The 17411-nt window shown below is 46.9% G+C and overlaps 1 protein-coding gene across 1 annotated transcript; it reads left to right on the forward strand.

The window, feature by feature from the left end:
• Nucleotides 1-17238, forward strand: LOC144170340 ((3R)-3-hydroxyacyl-CoA dehydrogenase-like). The gene is made up of 3 exons (XM_077700081.1): nt 1-333; nt 4418-4611; nt 12532-17238. Exons 1-3 carry the CDS (start codon nt 183-185, stop codon nt 12934-12936), a joined length of 750 nt encoding a protein of 249 aa, XP_077556207.1. The 5' UTR covers nt 1-182; the 3' UTR covers nt 12937-17238.
• Nucleotides 17239-17411: the final 173 nt, after the last annotated feature.

The following is a 17411-nucleotide window of genomic DNA, read 5'->3' on the forward strand; positions in this document are numbered from 1 at the left end:
GAGCCAACGTAGAGGGCTATTCACCTTTGATAGGGTGCAACACCTTCGTCGGGGAATTTCCTATCAGTCGCCGCCGGAGTGTTGTGCGATAGGGACCAAGCTTCAGTGTCTCTACGACCGACGCGAGACAGCGCGTAAGGATCCGGCTTTGACCACGACTGCAGCATCCAGCATCGGGCAGAATGTCTCTGAGCGGTCGGTTAGCCGTGGTGACCGGCGGTGCGAGCGGCATCGGAAAGGCCACGTGCCACGCCCTCGCCGAACAGGGAGCCAAGGTCGTCGTCGCTGACATAAACCTGGACGCCGCCACGGAGGTGGCTCGGTCGCTGCCAGGTGGGTTATCGCTGAAGCAGTCTTTCCGCAACAGCGTTATTACGGCTCCCGTACAGTAGCCAACTCTTCAGAACTGAGCGAAATATCAGGAGGAATAGAATACACCGAAATGATATTAATATCCCGCTTTTCCTTGTCTCTTGCGACGCCCTAACAATCTGTGCAGAAATCGCACAAAAATTCCAATAATTGTCTTCTACTAATGCGTAATCATTCTTACGCCGCTTGTCTTCAATATGACTTTTTTTTGGTGGCAGGTTTGCTATGGGCAACCAAACTAGGCTGCTTTTTGTCAAAAACGTGAGAAACAGCGCTAACTGACGGGACAAAGATTAAGAGAGACACACAAAGTGCCGTGCGCGTAATTTTACTTTACGTGCCATCACTTCGCGCCGTTTCTCATGTTTTTATTATGCATCAACCAGCCCACCTAAGATGCTTTTTGTAGTTTTAGTTTGCGGGGGTTTATAAGGCTGTAGTAGGATATTTTGGTTCTGGTTGGTTATATTGTTTTTTTTTTTAGTTTTTCAATGGTGTTGTAATGGTGTGTAATGGCATGCACTATTACACAGCTTAAATGCCTCAACTTAACGTATTGCGTTTTTTGTGAAAGTACAACTCATTACACGTTTGGGGCTTTTTTACACTTTTTGTGGTTCTATTTCTTTTTTGCTTTTTATTACCCTTGTCTTAGTCATGCGTCGACGGTGTGTAAGATATTTTTTCCGTTAGATGAATACTACCCTCTTTTTGTTCGTTTACCTCTGTTTCAAAATTTCCTCCGATAAAGTATCTCCATTTGCATTCCTATAACGATCACATTTTTGTCACCATCGGCGATTACGCGCAACTAACAGGCATTGGCGTTCAGTAATACTAGGCAGAAAATGCTTACTCATTACAGGTATTCGTAAAAAAGCAATTTATGTTCGCTATTTTCCACCGACGTTGCTATAGCCGGCTCTGACAGTGGACGGTATCGGCATTACATGCAAGAATTTGAAAAGATGCCGGCGAATTAACCTATGTGTCAACGTGCCGTTGTTACAGCCCACCAAAGCACGCAGAGAAAGGGTGGAGTCACGTACATTAACTGTGCTTTGGCTACTACGGCATATATCTTCAACCGAAAAAAGCAAAGTACTTTCTTTAAGGGGGCCCTGAAAGGCATTTTGAGCACACTAAATGAACTAGCGCAACCGTTAGATTGTGTCGTCAACGTCCTCTGTGCCAAGTATTACTCTTTTACGCGCAGCGGAAAGCTCACACTTTTGTTGAAAAGTTTGTCGCTTTTTTCTCACCCTTTCCTTCGTGTTTTTGGACGCCGCCATCTTCACATGTCTACATCATCGATTCCCAGATGTTCGTCATGAGCTAGACATCCTGCTATTGGGCGGCTTTTTCACGCACTTCCGGCAAAGAGATGAGTCGTCTGCTCAGCGTCGGCTTGCCGGCTGATCTGCCAGCGGAGTGCCGGAGTGCTTGGGCATTTTACGACAAACGAAACAAGTGTAAACAAACGCTTAACCGTTCGTATTGAATGCAACACGGCCATAACACGACATGGATATTCTCTTACCGGAGTACGTTCCATAAAGAAAGCGTTGAAGCCCCGTGGCACTTCTTTCGTGCGATCGCAGAGAACGCCCTGAGCCGAATGCCCGGGTTTGACGGATACATTTTTTTCCACTTCAAAACGATCCAGAGATGCGTTTCGAACGAACACAGCGTCACAACATGCGTTGCAAGTCTGAACCGCGATTGACAGACGATGGTTTGCCTCCTCTTGCCCGTCGTAAATTCGGCACTCACCTCGCGCGCGGTTTGCGGGGACGAACAGCAAGTCACTTAACTCTGACGCGCAAGCCGAGATGGCTTTTAGCCACGCACACTGCACACACCCCATGAAAGGTTGAGTCGTACGTCGCTCGAGAAAGATAATCCAGACCATGGGAAGCACTATCCACCCGCAGAAGCACAACATCGCATTTCATCGCGAAACAAAGGCGTCCACAACACACACATAATCGCCTCCTGTAATGCCAAACGCATCTCTCACTTCCTAATGAGAGTGAGTGGTACGCCTGCAGTGCCCACATGTCGCGAGGTGGGGCCCCGAGCTGAACCGGGATCACGCAACCGTAACTGACTTCTGGGGCGGTTTGTGCCTTGTTGCCAAGGCAACCGATGTTTGAGATCGCCAAAGAAAGGCGCTCGCTCCAGCGCTAGAAAGCTCAGAGCCGCGCCGGAGCATGTTTTGCCAACGTTGCCGCTCTCCACCACGCGTCGCCCCAAGCTGAACTGGTCACATGATTGAAGCGTTTTGTGCGCGGGTTCTGTATCGTTTTAATATGACTTTTTCACATGCCGCCGGTAGGAATTACCACCGCCGCAAAATAAGACCCGGCACCAGCGGGGCCACATCTGATACGGCGCTTTTTGGATAAACAGTACGGGGTGCATCAAGGGAACGAGCGCACGACCCTCCCCGTGCGGCTGCGAGTTCGCCGCCGATAAAAAGTCATGTGCCGCCAGCAACGTACACCGCGAAATGGCAAGGCCAGGCCGCCGCATACATGCGGCCAGATTTTTCGTTCGCTTTTCCAGCCTTGAGCGGAGCGCGGGATTCATGGTGTCAACAAAGCTTGCCCGTAGCAGACGACAGTCTGAGCAGCGCAATAGCGGAAGTACGTCACCGCTGCGGAGCGCAGCATCATGGGAGGCAAGGCTCGCGCGCCGTCAACAGCGGAGAGTAAGTCGAAAGGAGGAGGAAACTCGGAGCGACGATAATGCGCGGTTTTTGATTTACGATTTCTCAGCTAATACTCATCGCTTTAACAAAATTCTTGCGGGAGGAGATTGCAAATACATTGCTTTATTTGGGTACATGTACATCCATGAATCGGCGGAAGGTATTTCAGGACCCCTTTAATGGAGGTCGAAATTTGATGTAAAACAGCGCGCATTTTATTTTTAGTGGCAAAGCCCCTTAGAGGCTGGGGCTGTTGGCGTCTCCTGTTGTCGTCGTCGTCGTCGTAATCGTCGCCTCATGTAGTCACGGCACTAAAACACCCGGAAACTTGTTTACGTCTCGCGCTAGAACATAACGCGTACAAAAAAAAAATTGGCCGCGTATATGCTGCTTTCGTTGCAAATGTCGACGCAAGACGACAGTCGACTGGCGCCCCTGGCAAGTAAACGCAACGCAACGCAAGTAAACGCAAGGGAGTACTTTCGACGTTGAGACCATGCAGCCGAGACGATTACGACGAAGGGGCGTTTCCCAAGAACGCATCATCATTGAATCACGTTCGAGTGGCTGGTGAAGACCATTCTGCACCGCCTCTAGCCCTCAGTAAAGCCTAAGCCCCCCCCCCCCCCCCCCCCCCTTAAAGCGCGCATTTGCTGTCCGCATCAAAACTTTCACACTAACACCCACTCTATGCTATTCGTTGCGAGGTGCTATTAGTTTTGTATGCTATTCGTTGTGTTTTGAACTGTACCTTACTTCACCTACACCGCCCTTGGGAGAGGCCCCAAGAAACGCGCAAAAAGAAATACAACAATACATCGCCAAATCAACGGATATCCGCCTTATGCGACAACGTTGAATAATATAGCGGAGCCACAAGAAAAGCTAAGGAAGCTGCTTGGACAGCATGGATGCGTGCATGTTTACCTTATTTTGGCGACGCCTATAGTGCAGCGATTTAAGCACTACTTGCGGCGTTTGCCATATGGCATTGTAGATACGAACAGTTAAGAATTCGTGAATAAGGCGATATACTGCCACGTATTATGCTACAGTTCACGTGTGATATTCAATGTCGTTTTTGTGTTCATACGTGAAAGAAGCTGCTATAAAGTCGTAGTAGTTGCCCTTACGGAGAACGGCAGCTGCCTCTTCGTGGCTCTAACACGAAAACTTGAGATTTTGTGAGGAATCCAATGTATGTAATCTTGTGTGCAGAGCTGAAATAATTGTGTATGCCACAGCAACTTTTTCATGGGGCCTGTGTAGCGAACTTCACTTATCCTCCTGATTAAGCTATGCATGGGCTTGAAAGACTACGGCTCTTTGCAGGCCCCTCGTGCCACACATCGGTATGGTTGGACGTGGGATCCACTGACTCTGTGGGGTACCTTTTTGCCAATATCAAGGAGACCGAATTGCTGCCTGTCAGCATCGTGGTGAACAGTGCCGGCATAGCCCGGAAGTCTGTCCTTGTCGACACGACAGATGAAGACTTCGACAAAGTTATGGAAACCAACGTTAAGGTGATTTCCTGCGCTATGTCGTTCTCACCGTAACCTCTGAAGCAACTGACATCCTCTTCTCCCGCCCTCTCTTTTATCCCCTGAACCCCACTCCCCCAGTGCAGGGTAGCAAACCGGGCTCTACACCTGCTTAACCTCCCGGCCTTTCCTTCCTTTCTACCTCCTCAATTGGTGTCGTTGTCATTGTTACCAGTGTCGGGTCAACTGATTTCCCTGCTTTCGAAAAGATATATCTATCCAGAAAATGTAATTGACATGATCCACTTATGAACCTGGATCTACTTTTTTGTACAGCAGTGCTGTAGTGCGTCTTGCTGACGTTGCTGCAGCGCCTCTTTGGCCAACCATGATACTTTTAAAGGCAACTCTTTGACTTATCGTGGGCCATTATTAGCTCCTTTGCTCAGCGCCAATGGATATGCAACTTACTCACCTTTCGCCGCCTATGCATAAGCGCGAAAGACACGACACGTAGAAAAGAACACAGAGGACGGCGCTCTGCTGCTTCTTTTCTACGTGAATGTATCACCAAATCGCCCAACTTGCAAATGTATTTCATAGTCTGGTTTTACTTACAAGAGGCCGGTTCTGCCGGTAAGATTATATTACACAGACTTGAATTCTCCGTGAGTAAGCATAAAAGTTGTCCCGGAATCAGCGGTTTTTCGTTTCTATAAACCATGTTACTAACAAAATGGCAAAATTGAAGGTATAAAGAAGTGTATTTCAGAAGGTATATCTTGGATCACTGGTTCTGAAATACGAACCCGGAGACCTCAAGGTGTAAGGGAAGGTATTTGAAAGACTCACAATGCCTCCTATAAACTCTCTTCTCCTTTTTCTTTTTTCCAGTCATGCGTGACGATGAAAGAAAAAAAAGCGACATCACCGCAAGGCAAATCTGTTCATTTGATTTCTCCGCAAGGCACGTGGTTGAAAGTTGAAAGTTGGCTTTTCTTATAACACTACCGCTGTGCAAGAACGCCAAAAGCTAAGGTCAAGTTAAGCAGAATTGCATCTATGAATTCTAGGGTTGTATTTATACAGCGTTCCTGGTTACACGCCACGTTCTAACTTTTTTTCTGCTCTTCCCGACGGACATGCGGCGCCGTCTAGTATGCATATGTCGAAACATCAGGGTAGGGCTAAAAAGAGGGGATATTTGAAATTTCGTCCACACTTACGAGAGTTGCGGGTGCGTCATACTCGTACTAACAGTACTTTCCTTTATTGTCACACTGACCGCTTAGCGATGCTAGCAGCTGTTATGTTGCCATCACCTCTCCTCGGGAACCCTGTTCACCACCACGCTACGCTGTTTGTTTGTCTGACTGTTGAAAGTGTGTGAAAGCATACCCAGGGCTGCAGTGGCACTTGAATCATTTGGATGCACGTAATGACTTTTTAACGTCGAACTTTTCCTGGCCGTTCTAAGAATATTCGAAAGAAAGGACTGTGGTTTTCCGCTAACGTGTTGGCAAAAGGGTGAAAGTTGCATTTCGGTGTCAAGGAAGAAGGGTGCTCCTTCGTTGTCTTTAAAAAAGAAAGAGTAAACGGAAAAGTGAAGGAATCTCACATTAACGCGTAAGTCTTGAAGGTAGCGAAGCTGTACGCAGCCTTTATGACCATCACGGTGGTTTAAGAACACGATCACAGCCGATTTGCTTCCTCTTCGCTGCCGCAACGACCTTTACTCCGTTATTTTTGTCATAAGTATGAGCTTCCTTCGTAGTTTTAGAAGTGATAATCATTGCGCATCACCCTGGTTAGGTCGTACGTTATTACGTCCCTTTTTCGTGTCGGGCAAGTGTTTCCACGATTACTGCGAACACTGGAGTTTTATTTTGTGCCAATCTTGGCCGATCTCCCTAAGCGAGTATGCTTGTCTTGACAAACGTGCGCCCGGGACGCTGGGCGGTCGCTGCGAGGATCGCTCACACAAGCGCTCGGCATTTCTTTTGTTTTTTCTTACTGCCGGGCGGTGGCATCGAGGCACGCGCTCAGGTGCGCTCGGCATGTTCTTGCTATTTTTAACTGCAGACACGAAACATAACTATTTGCTAAGGAGCTTCGCTGTTGAAACAAGCTCAACGGGTTCGTGTGATTTTACGGAATTTCTAAAAGAACGAGCGATTTAATTGGTGTGCGCTGAATGAGAGCTATCCAGTCCGGCTGTGCACGGTGGTGTCACTGTACTCTTTAAGCCACTCAATCAACGCGCATACTGGGGCGTAGAGATTTGAACAGTCCAAATGGTCGTACACCTGGTCATCACATATAGGAGGTATCCATTGGCGTGTAAACCATGCAGGCAACCATTTGTGCGCATTACCATATCTGCGGCCAAGCGTCTGTTGCAAAGGCGACGTTGTGTGCACGGCCCGCACGGCCCCCAGATCAGGCACCCCTCTTCTCCTCCATGCCTTCATGACGGCCAGGCAGGCCGCGGGCCGCGGCGTGACCTTGTGTTTTCGTGCAAGGCGTCTGCGAGTGATTCGATAGTCAGTTGTATCGCGATAGCGTTGGTTACGCGAAAAGTCATGGCTCCGCTCCTGAGTGTGACGACCTTATCTGCAATCCAACCCCAGCCTCTTCGCACACCCACGAGTGAGTGCGAGTTGTTCGTGGCACAATGGTTGCAACGTTACCACGATGGTACGCTTGACAGCAGGAACTGCATCATTTTCAAACTGTTGCTCACTGAACGCAAAGCAATACCTGGACCCCAAGTACTGTTGAGTGCAGCACAGTGCGATCTACTTATCGCCAGACGCGTATGAAGTCGCTGCCGCAGCTGACTGCCAGCCGCCGCGCTCTAATGTCAGAGGTGAGTTGTTTTGCTGAGCGTAAAACACTTAGCGCATGAAAAAGCCAGCGCTAAATCGGCGTACGCATGAAACATTTATCAAAAAAAATTATTCGGTTTTTGTACTGAACCACGTATTAGCTACACTCTAATCCGGGTAACCCATAATGTAACTTCTAAACGGAAGTAACCTATAAAATAAAGGTTACAATGGATTCATTTTGATGTTTTCTTTATCCCAGTCCGTTCTAAGGGTTACAAGCGTGAGGTTAAAAGCGATTTATAGGTTACAATAATGATTTATAGGTTACATCAACAAAATCTGACATGTAACCTCTACGTCGTAACCTATAAAACGCCCTGTAACCTCTAAAAGATGCTCGTCGCGCCTTCTCTCCCGGCGGCCGTTGATTTCTCCGTTGCATGACGGGATATAGAGAAATGGCGGCGCCGGCAGGCCCGGTGGCCGCGTTTTCGCGCCACTCGAGCCTTTTAACCGCTGTGATGCCCCTACGATGAAGCGAGGATTGCTGTAACAAGACTTATTTGTCGGCGTGAGTCGCGGAGGCTGTGGCGAGCCCATTTGTGACTGGCAGCGCTGTACGGCCGGTTCTTCTACGACCAGCATCAAGTTCGCATGTTGGACCAATGCCCCGGCGCCAGTGAAAGCGAACTCGGTGAGTATATTCCCGTGACGGTTTCGGTGTTTTCATTGGATATATCTTTTCGCTGGGGGCTTTTCAATTTGAAATTGCAGCATTCGAGAGGGATTTTCGTTACCTGACTGGTTGCTTCGCTGGACGTTTTCTGTTGTCCGCGACGGCAATTGAATGAAATCACGGGCTTGCGTTCGTTGCGTCAGACTAGAGCGGACGATCGGGAAAGCACAGATAACGGCGCCCGTGACCTGCTTTCTGCTCTGTTTGCGCGCCTTCGTCATGTGTTGAGCGTTTTGTTTACGCTGTTCGCTGCATCGGGCGCACTTGAGTTATTGGCCCATGTAATTGTCAGGTAGCTCTGTTTGAATAATTGAATTTTTTCCCATTGAAGTCTTATATTATCGCGCTATTTTCTGGGTATTATCATTTTGTTTCAGTCGCCGGGAAATGTTCATTTTTCTCGCTGCATATATTCGGAATGGTGTCCATTTTATTGGTCTTGTAGGAATATATCGGGATAAGCACAAGGTGTGTGCTGCAGAAAAGTAGTCCACTAAATGCTGCCAGAAATTTGTAAACTCACTTATGTCCAGCACAAGCCTCTTTTTTTTGTGAAAGTTTCCCTTACGGCACAATAAAAAGTTTTCGTATGTACAACACTCCTCATTTTTTTCATTCTTTTCCTTGAGTGGGTAAATTTGGTGTTAGTCATTTTGAGACAGCGGGCCATTTCCACCATGTTAAGTGGTTTATTATTCTCATTCGCACAAATCAGTCGTTTATTTATTCGCGTGGTATTGCAGGGCAAATGATTGTCTCGCGTGATCCTAATGTAGTGCAGTAAAGCGACTTTACAGAATGGTGGTATGTATGAGCCAGCATGCAGGCTGCTTGATTGTTGTTTTTTCATGATACAGAAATTGTGACGAATTACACAGATACAGGTGCAGGTGTAAAAATGGGTTCTGCACCCTCATCGGATCCTGGCTGTTCAAAAAGTGTGGTTGCATCTGGCTACCTATGCTATGACTTATCAGCACTACTGTTTTTTCTTGCAGGCAGTGTTCCTTGAGCTGACAACCAGGACTCCCCTGCGTATGACACAAGTTGAAATGAAGTCTGATTTCAGCGGAAACAACGGTATGAAAATGCAATAACTAAAACACATTCATTCAAATATTCTTTGTAAAGATGGCACCCAGGCCTGCACAGACAAAAGTATGATTCACTTGTAAAAATGCGAGGCCTTTCTTCAAGTGTTATGATGTTGTATTTCGTATCTTATTTTGCCTCATGTTTAGTGACTCTTTCTATCAGTTCGTTACTACATGAACGTTATGAATTCACATAACGATTTCCTCAGCATGGAGCTTTGTAGTTTTTCAGCAACTCTAGCTATTCTATAAGATGCGTGGTTTTGCAGAGCCAACAAGAAGAACTCTTTCTAAAATAGCTCTGTAAGAAATCTCCAGTTGTTAGTGAGTGCTTGTGCTGTGTTCTTTTCTTCGTCTTGTCAAGTTTGAGGTGTTCTTTCATTATGAATGTATACCAACTGCCCACCTCACTTGAAGATCGGTGCAAGTTCTAGATGTATCCTCTCCCACAACACATCTGGACGAAGAAAAAATGTAAGTTGGCGATTCCTTTTTACTGATAGCCGAGGAAGAAACCACCGATAAGAACACTTTACTTAAATGAAAAACGTTTCCACGTGGGATCCTTGTTCAAAATGAAACTGCCAGTACAAGGGGGAGGGGGGGGGGGAGGAGGATGTTTAAGTACAGCGTAAAATGTGACGCAGGTGGCGTCAGCATCGTGAAAGCACGTTTCCTGGGTTTAGTGCGACGTTCGTTCTGTTGCGTGTACTAGTGATTCCACATGAAGGCGCGGAAACGTTTTTGTTTTCTCTTTTGCAAATGTATGTCAGTTTATCTCGTAGCCCAAAGTTTCTGCCTGTTCTGGGTGAGCATGCAGAAACATTTCGCGAGATAAACTGGAACACGGCACGATTAAAATTCGGGAAGGTTGGCCGGTATGACTATAGTGGCTTCGCGTTGTTCTAAACAATGCGGCCAAATTACTCTGTGTAACGATTACTGAAATGATGTGAAATTATTAGGAAAGGCCGTAAATCACTCCTCTGGTGTGGCCTTTCATTTCATTCTCTGGTCTCCGTCTTCATTTCCGTGCAATATATTTTTAGTACTTCACATGCGTGATGTTTGGTGTGAGGGGCTTATGGTTGCACTGGATTTCGTTCTTTTTCTGAAATTTTCTGTAGATGGCTCTTCAAGGTGGGGAAATCCAAGTGACGGCCCCTCACATATATACCTACATCTGCGGCAGCAGGGAACAAGATGACCGCGGGAAATCTTCAGCGTGCCCTGATTTTGTGCCTGCTTGTGTACTACGTAAATTGCGAAGCTTATCTCTGAATTTTTCCAGGCGCGTTTTTTCATGCAGGAAACTATAGATACCATTTAAAGTTTGTCCAAAAGACAGATTGCAATCGGCCTAGAAACTTGTTAGTGCTGCATAAAAAACGATAACTTGGCGTGGGAATCACAACTCAGGTGGAACTGTAAAGAGGAACCTAAGAGGGAAGTGTAAAGATGGATTCGTAAAGACGAGTGAATTCCAAGTGTAACACTAGACTGAGTGAAACGGAGAATGTAGGGAACATAGCCATAAACACTGCTTTGTATGAAAAAGTGAATTTGTAATAAATGTTCTTTCTACTTTCCCACATTCTGCGTTTTTTTCTGTGGGGAACCATGACAACAACGCTGTACTGGGAAAGTGCACCCCTGAGAACCATCTTATAAATGTAGCTCAAACTCGAATTAGTCTGAAATTGTTCAATGGCAGTATCCAAACAATTCGGAATGCTTTGCATACATCCGTGCAAATATTGAGGTAAAGAATTTGTATATTTGGCCATGTTTGTGAATCTGTTTACGCAACATTTATTAAATAGGTTTAATAAGGATATATGAATAAACCGAATTTTACCTGGAAGTCTAAAGCAATATAGGAAACACCAATTCGCCCAGGAATCCGCACTCGTCTAATACTCATTAAGGAACGATAATAACGTTGGGGTGGTTCGCAGCTTTGCTTTTTAATAAATAGCCCACAGGTGTTTCATAATAATAAATGTGAATGTTCAAAACTACCGATGCCAAACTTCTGGAAATGTGCTCCTGTTAAATGCGCAAATATGTGTGCATGTACTGCAATTCTCTTTTGATAATCATGGCCTAGGTTGTCAGAGAAGAATTTTTGGCTTAAGGCTATGTTATAACTTTGGCGTCCTTTTGAAGTATGCTATCAAGTGCATGTTTCCACTCAAGCTTGGTTTCACTAAACCCCTAATGTTGTTTAACTAAAGTTCAATTTAGCAAAAGACCTATCATGCATGTTTGATACTGGTTTCTTAAACGACACAAATCTGATGCAAACATCAAATTTACTTATGCCTGTTTATAAGACTTAAGCGTTGCCAATACTCACGAAGATTTTTGGGTGACAACCTGGGTAACGATTATCGAACAGGTAATGCAATGCATATTTATTAAGAGAACATTTTCAAGCTTTTTGGCACTGCTGTTTTAGGAATTATAAAAGTAACTTCTCTTTCAGCCCCAGCCGTGTGGCCGGTAGTTTATTCAAGGGACGAAGAAAAGACACCCGACGCAAAAGTTTAGACGGCGCAATGGACAGCATGGTCGCACATATCTTCCACTAACGCAATGTTTGTTTACCACGCGGGAAAGGCGCCTTCGGGGTGACGCCACAGCGGCTCCGGCGAAAGCGCGCCTGGCGCGCAACATCACGTGAACCTTCCAATTTGTGTGGCCTTGGACGGCGGTAGATGTAACTTATATAAAGGTATACATGCTGAAAGCTGCAAAGTAACCCATAACTGCGTAACCCTTACGTGTATACGTATATAAAGGTTACGAAGATATAGGTTACATTTGTACCTTATAAATTATAGGTTACAAAAATTCGAAAATGTATACCTCTATTAAGGGTTACCCAGCTTAGAGTGTAGAGGTCCCTTACCCTACATAAAGTCGTGGATACGGTGCGGGTGCACTTGCGCCGACATCCTCAGCGGCAGCCTACTGCAGCGTCGGACTTATGCGCGCCGTTCGCAGACTTGGTTTCATCCTCCGCTGATGCGAAGTGCTCGAGCGCAGGTGGAGCGCCACCACATAATGTGAGTGCGATTAATAATATATATGTTGACGCCACTACCGATAATCGGGTTGAAACGCAGCTGACGATGGACGCTGGTGTGTTTTCTTTTTCCGCGAGCTACGGGCGCAAAGAGCATGCGCTGGCAAAGCGGCCACGGACATGGCGGTTTTCAGTGTTGGCAAGCGAATAAATTGCCCGCTAAACTTTTCAATGAATACCACCAAAATCCACGCTGTTTTTTCTCCGCAGGGCACGTTCCATATGACGCGGGAGGCCGCAAGAAGCATGATCGCATCGGCCGTGCCGAATGGAGTCATCGTCAACGTCGCCAGCATCGTCGCCAAGACGGGAATGGCCAACTTCGGAGTGTACGCAGCCTCCAAAGGGGCCGTTGTCGCCCTCACCAAGACAGCGGCGCAGGAGTTGGGCCCGCATGGCATCCGCTGTAATGCCGTCCTTCCGGGGGCTACACGTACGCCGATGACCATCGAGCTGAGTGATGAAAGCTCGGAGAAGCTCTTGGCAGCCAGCACTCCCTTAGGGCGGTTTGGCCAGCCCGAGGAAGTGGCCGAGGCCATTGCCTTTTTGTGCTTCCCGAACAGCTCTTACGTTACCGGCGCCGCCTTCGAGGTGACGGGCGGATTCTGCATGTGAGCGCCCGCGTCCTGCAGTGCGCAGCTTTGGACAGCTGCTGCATCAGACAGCTGCCAGGCGTGCTCTTCGTGCTTGGGTTCACACGCCCACTTGAGTAGCGCCCTTTCTTGGGGGCCTCCGTAGCTGAAAATCCATGGCTGCAGCAGTGCGTGCTCAGTCCAATCCAGGGCTGTAGCAATCCAGGGCGGTATAGCAATGCGTGCTCTGAGTGGTGAGCAGCTGATTTCTCTGCTCTCAAGAAGCGCAAACGAGTGCGACTTTGAGGAGGGATCGAGCTGTGTATGTAAGGTGTGTGCAGCTGAGTGCTCTAAACTTCAATCTGAGGGAAAGAATGCGCGGAGGACGAAGACGTTCATTGTCCTTGAAATAGTGCGAAAAGTTTGATTAATTCTCTGAATTTTTTTCGGGATAAACATGTAAACAAGGAGACGAACAGGCGAAAAACCTTTTCCTTCGGCGTAGGACACCCTAGAAAAAAGCCTCACCTCAGGTGAGCTCCAAGGCATCACTAAAGGATGTGGATCCACCGCGAATTGCGTGCAAGCCAGTGCAAGTCTTGTAGCGCTGGCGGAGCACTACTGGCATGGGTGGTCCAAATTGTGGCCCGGGCGCTACATGCAAATTGAGTGGCATAGCTGTAGCAACGAGGCGACGGAGCCGTAAAGGAGTTCAGGCCCTAGCGGAGCCAGCAACTCCGAGTGGAACACGTGGCCGGATAAAAGGTTGTGCCGAGATAGCTTTAGACCGCACCTGCGTAGTCAAAACTTGTCTACGAAGGCGAAACTCATGGAAGACCCATAGACAGCTTCGCTCGACAAATATTCGTGCACGCTCAGTGGTGATTTTTAGCCAGTTTACGAATAATCGGACGGTGTCAGTCGATTTTGATTTTGTTCACTGAGGCTCAGTCGTACAACGTGAAACGATTGCGCCAGGTTTAAGGCAAAATAAAATAATGGTTTTCTTGTAAAGAAAGCGCAGTAGAAATGGAGGGGGGCCTACCAAAAAGGAATCATCCCACGTGTGTCTCGACGCTCTTCCAGAATGTCCTACGCTGGTGTTGTAAATTGTATATTGGGAAATAAATTTGAGGTTAATTTTGGGGTATGATGCCTGCTTTGCTATCATCTCAATCAATCAATCAATCAATCAATCAATCAATCAATCAATCAATCAATCAATCAATCAATCAATCAATCAATCAATCAATCAATCAATCAATCAATCAATTAATCTTTATTGAAATGTTTGGAAAAAGCCAATGCCTTTGTTTCGGCAGAGCGAGGAAACACCAGAAGACAAATAGAGCAAAAAGAGCAGGAAGGAAAGAGCAAATTTTATTACGAGGAATATCAGTGCTAAAGCACACTGAAAGCGATCCTAGTGGTGAGGTCTCGTCGATGGCTGTCAGCGTGAATTTATTAGCGACCTCGGCAGCTCTGGCAACCAAACGGGCCTGTAGGTCAGGGTCCGAGCTGCGTAGTGCGGCACCGTACCTCGGACCGTATTTCGGGAGAGAGATTTTTAGGGCAAGCCCAGATTATCAGGGATAATGTGGCATGACCACCACACAAGGAGCAGGCCGAAGCAGGGTAGAAAGTTGGGGGCATGTGCAGGAAAACGTCCGCGAGGAATTTAAAGAGACAAGATTAATTTTAGTTCGTATGACTACCCAACGTTGGAGAGGATCAGAAATTAAAAAAAAAATGGTGCAGCTTGCACTAGTGGTGCAAGGCTGGAGAAGCTGCAGAGCTGGCGGCCCCACCGAGCTTATTTTTGGTTCGGCTAAGTTTACTCGTGATTATGCTTGGCGACTCGGCTAAGTTTTCTTCGTAGTTATGCTTCGAGATTCGGCCAATTTTTCTGCGTCGCGTCGTCGTTATCCCCCAAAAGAGCAATGAACACTCGGTCGTTAAAGTGTACAATGTACGAGATCTCGTAACTGCAGATCTTCTGCAACTCGCTGACGATTATTCGCTGCCGCTTCATCAGCGTAATATTCAGGATTGGACCGATGACGTCGCATCCGTTTGCCGGTTGCCGCAACAGAAAAAAATATTGTATTGTGGGTAGCGGAATCCAAACCTAGAGGCGGACTAGAAACCCGGACGCCGCCGCCCGCTTGCTGATGCTTCCTGACGCGGCGTCATCCCAGTCATTGTGGTGACGCGCTGGCACGTGTCAGCGCCGGGCGACGCCGATGCGTCAAAACGCGGAAAATACGCTGCATGAGGTTTGGCCTTAAAAATGTCAGCTTAGTGAACCTATTACAGCCTTAAAGTGGAGTACCGCAAAGGCGATGTATACGGAAAAAAAAATACGGGCTGAGCCTGGTCCAACTGCCTGTACTTAATTTAAAATGTCAACGATAATATTAATAATTTTGTTATTTCATATTATTACAGAACTAAAAGCGTTATCCTGCACTGAGATCTTCCTCGTATATTCTTAAATTGCCGTCAAATACATTAGGTTTAAATTAAAAATACATTTGGATTACATTAAATAATACATTAAATAATACATTAAAATACATTTGGATTAAGTTTACGAGCTGAGTAAGCACTGTTCAGCTGGTTGCAATGATTCCTTTACCATTCGATGTTGACGTCGGGTCGATCCGCTTGACGTAGTGAATCGTACGGTGCCGGTGTAATCAGTCTGGGGTGGATGTAACCGTGCAACTTCGCTTCCGAGTCGGGAGTAGTAGTAGTAGTAGAGCCACTTTATTTTGCATAGGGTTCAGGGTAGGGGGGTGGCGGACGCTGTGCAGTGCTTGTGCATGCCGTGGCTCCCTGGCGGACAGTCTCCTGACGTGCGCGGGACCCGTGCGCAGGACCGTGTGCACGACCAGACCCGTGCGCATGACCAAAGGGCGAGGAGGCCGGCGCCTCAACGAAGCGCTCTCAGTGAAGGAAGGTGACGAGGCCACGTGCTGTGCAGAGCCGTGTGCGATAGAGGAAGACGAACATCCAGCTGTGGTCTCTCGTACAGGGGCGAGGCTTAAACAATGCCGTTTGGCGAAAGAGGAAAAACGCTGCGGTTGCGTACAGCGTCGCTACCTTCAAGTCTATAGTGGGAGCTTCCTTCAGTTTTCTTGCCTTTCACAGCAGGAATTTGAGCACGCGCTTGCAAGGAACTAGCATTGTAAAAATATTCAGGTATGTGGATGAACACTTGGTGATTTTAGGTTGAGACGGTGACGAGTTTCCTTCCCATGCGACACATGTTCTTAATGTTTTTTTGCGAATGCCTTGCACCCCTTGAAGTGACCTACGAGATGTTCCAGTGTGATTCGATAAGGTTTCTTCACCTAAAGCTTTATTTTTCTGATTCCCATAATTGGTGGTGTTTTGAGCCAAGGAATATGAAACCCCTACTTCCCTTTTCGTCTGCGCACTCAAAGCTTGTAAAGAGGCATAATTAAGTCGTCATTCAGTAGTGCCTTGCTAAAGTCCTGTACACATCGCTCTGAAGGTATACACTCCGGCAACAGTGCGCCCGCCTTCTATAGCAGCAGGTTACCTCTTGCATCTTTTGTATTCAGTCGCAACAGCTATGCTAAAAGCAGCACGCAATAAAAATTCGGAAGGCGCACTGGTGGACACCCAAGAAAAAGACTTAAAAAACGTAGCTGTGCTGCCGTATATTCACGCCATTGCGCACAACCTTAAGATGGCGCGCAAGCGCGCAGGCTTGAATGTTGCTTTCTCGGCCCCGTGGAAACTTATTTGCTTGTGTTCAAAAGTTAACACAAAGGATAAGATACGGAGAGATTGCGGCTTGCGGCTCCAAACACCGAAAATCAGGAAGATGTCTAAACGAACGGCTTAGGGAACAGCACAACAATGTAGAAAAGCTCGTGGCGACAGGGCATCTTATTTCGCTGGAAGCAGTGTGGATGCAAACCGCGGTACGACGAGCGCAGTGTGATAGGCAATGGTCGTCACACAGTCACCCGAGAAATCATCGAGGCCCTCGAAATGCCCTGGCTGAACGAGAACTGTATTAGCATACCCAAAATAACTAAAATTTATGGCAAACCGTCAATGAGACGAGAATACATACTTCGAGTGCACGTGTTTTGTTTGTGGTTATTTGTTTGTATTTTGAATATATGTTCACCCTTTCAATAAGCCTTTTCAGTCGATAGACAGCGCTGTGTCCGCGTCCCTCTCTCTGTCCTGTTTTAGTGCGCTATGCTTCAAAGATGTCGAAGTACCAAATAGCCCATCAATGGACTTGTGTTTTCTATTTATTTATTTATTTTTTTTTTACATCGGCGGCCATTTTGGCACCGTTCATGTTGACGGACGGCAACGATGACGACGGTCGCTTTTCGCCTTTGATGAAGCATCTACGAGCAATTACGGTAAGACTGCTGGCCGTTAATATTTACGTAGCAGGACCGCTTACACATGTAACTTTTTATAACGTGGGGAAAATGATTACCTTTATTCGAATCGAGCAGTTTA

The sequence above is a fragment of the Haemaphysalis longicornis genome, unplaced genomic scaffold, assembly GCF_048455015.1.
Source record: "Haemaphysalis longicornis isolate Haplotype H1 unplaced genomic scaffold, Haemaphysalis longicornis Haplotype H1 scaffold_2, whole genome shotgun sequence".
NCBI classification, from domain to species: Eukaryota; Metazoa; Arthropoda; class Arachnida; order Ixodida; family Ixodidae; genus Haemaphysalis; species Haemaphysalis longicornis.

Excerpts from the sequence above, each read along its gene's own strand:
- LOC144170340 (XM_077700081.1), top strand. The coding sequence starts at position 183 with ATGTCTCTGAGCGGTCGGTTAGCCGTGGTGACCGGCGGTGCGAGCGGC. Across the intron at positions 334-4,417 it reads GGTGGCTCGGTCGCTGCCAG|GCCCCTCGTGCCACACATCG; the intron begins GTGGGTTATCGC and ends GGCTCTTTGCAG. Across the intron at positions 4,612-12,531 it reads TTATGGAAACCAACGTTAAG|GGCACGTTCCATATGACGCG; the intron begins GTGATTTCCTGC and ends TTTTCTCCGCAG.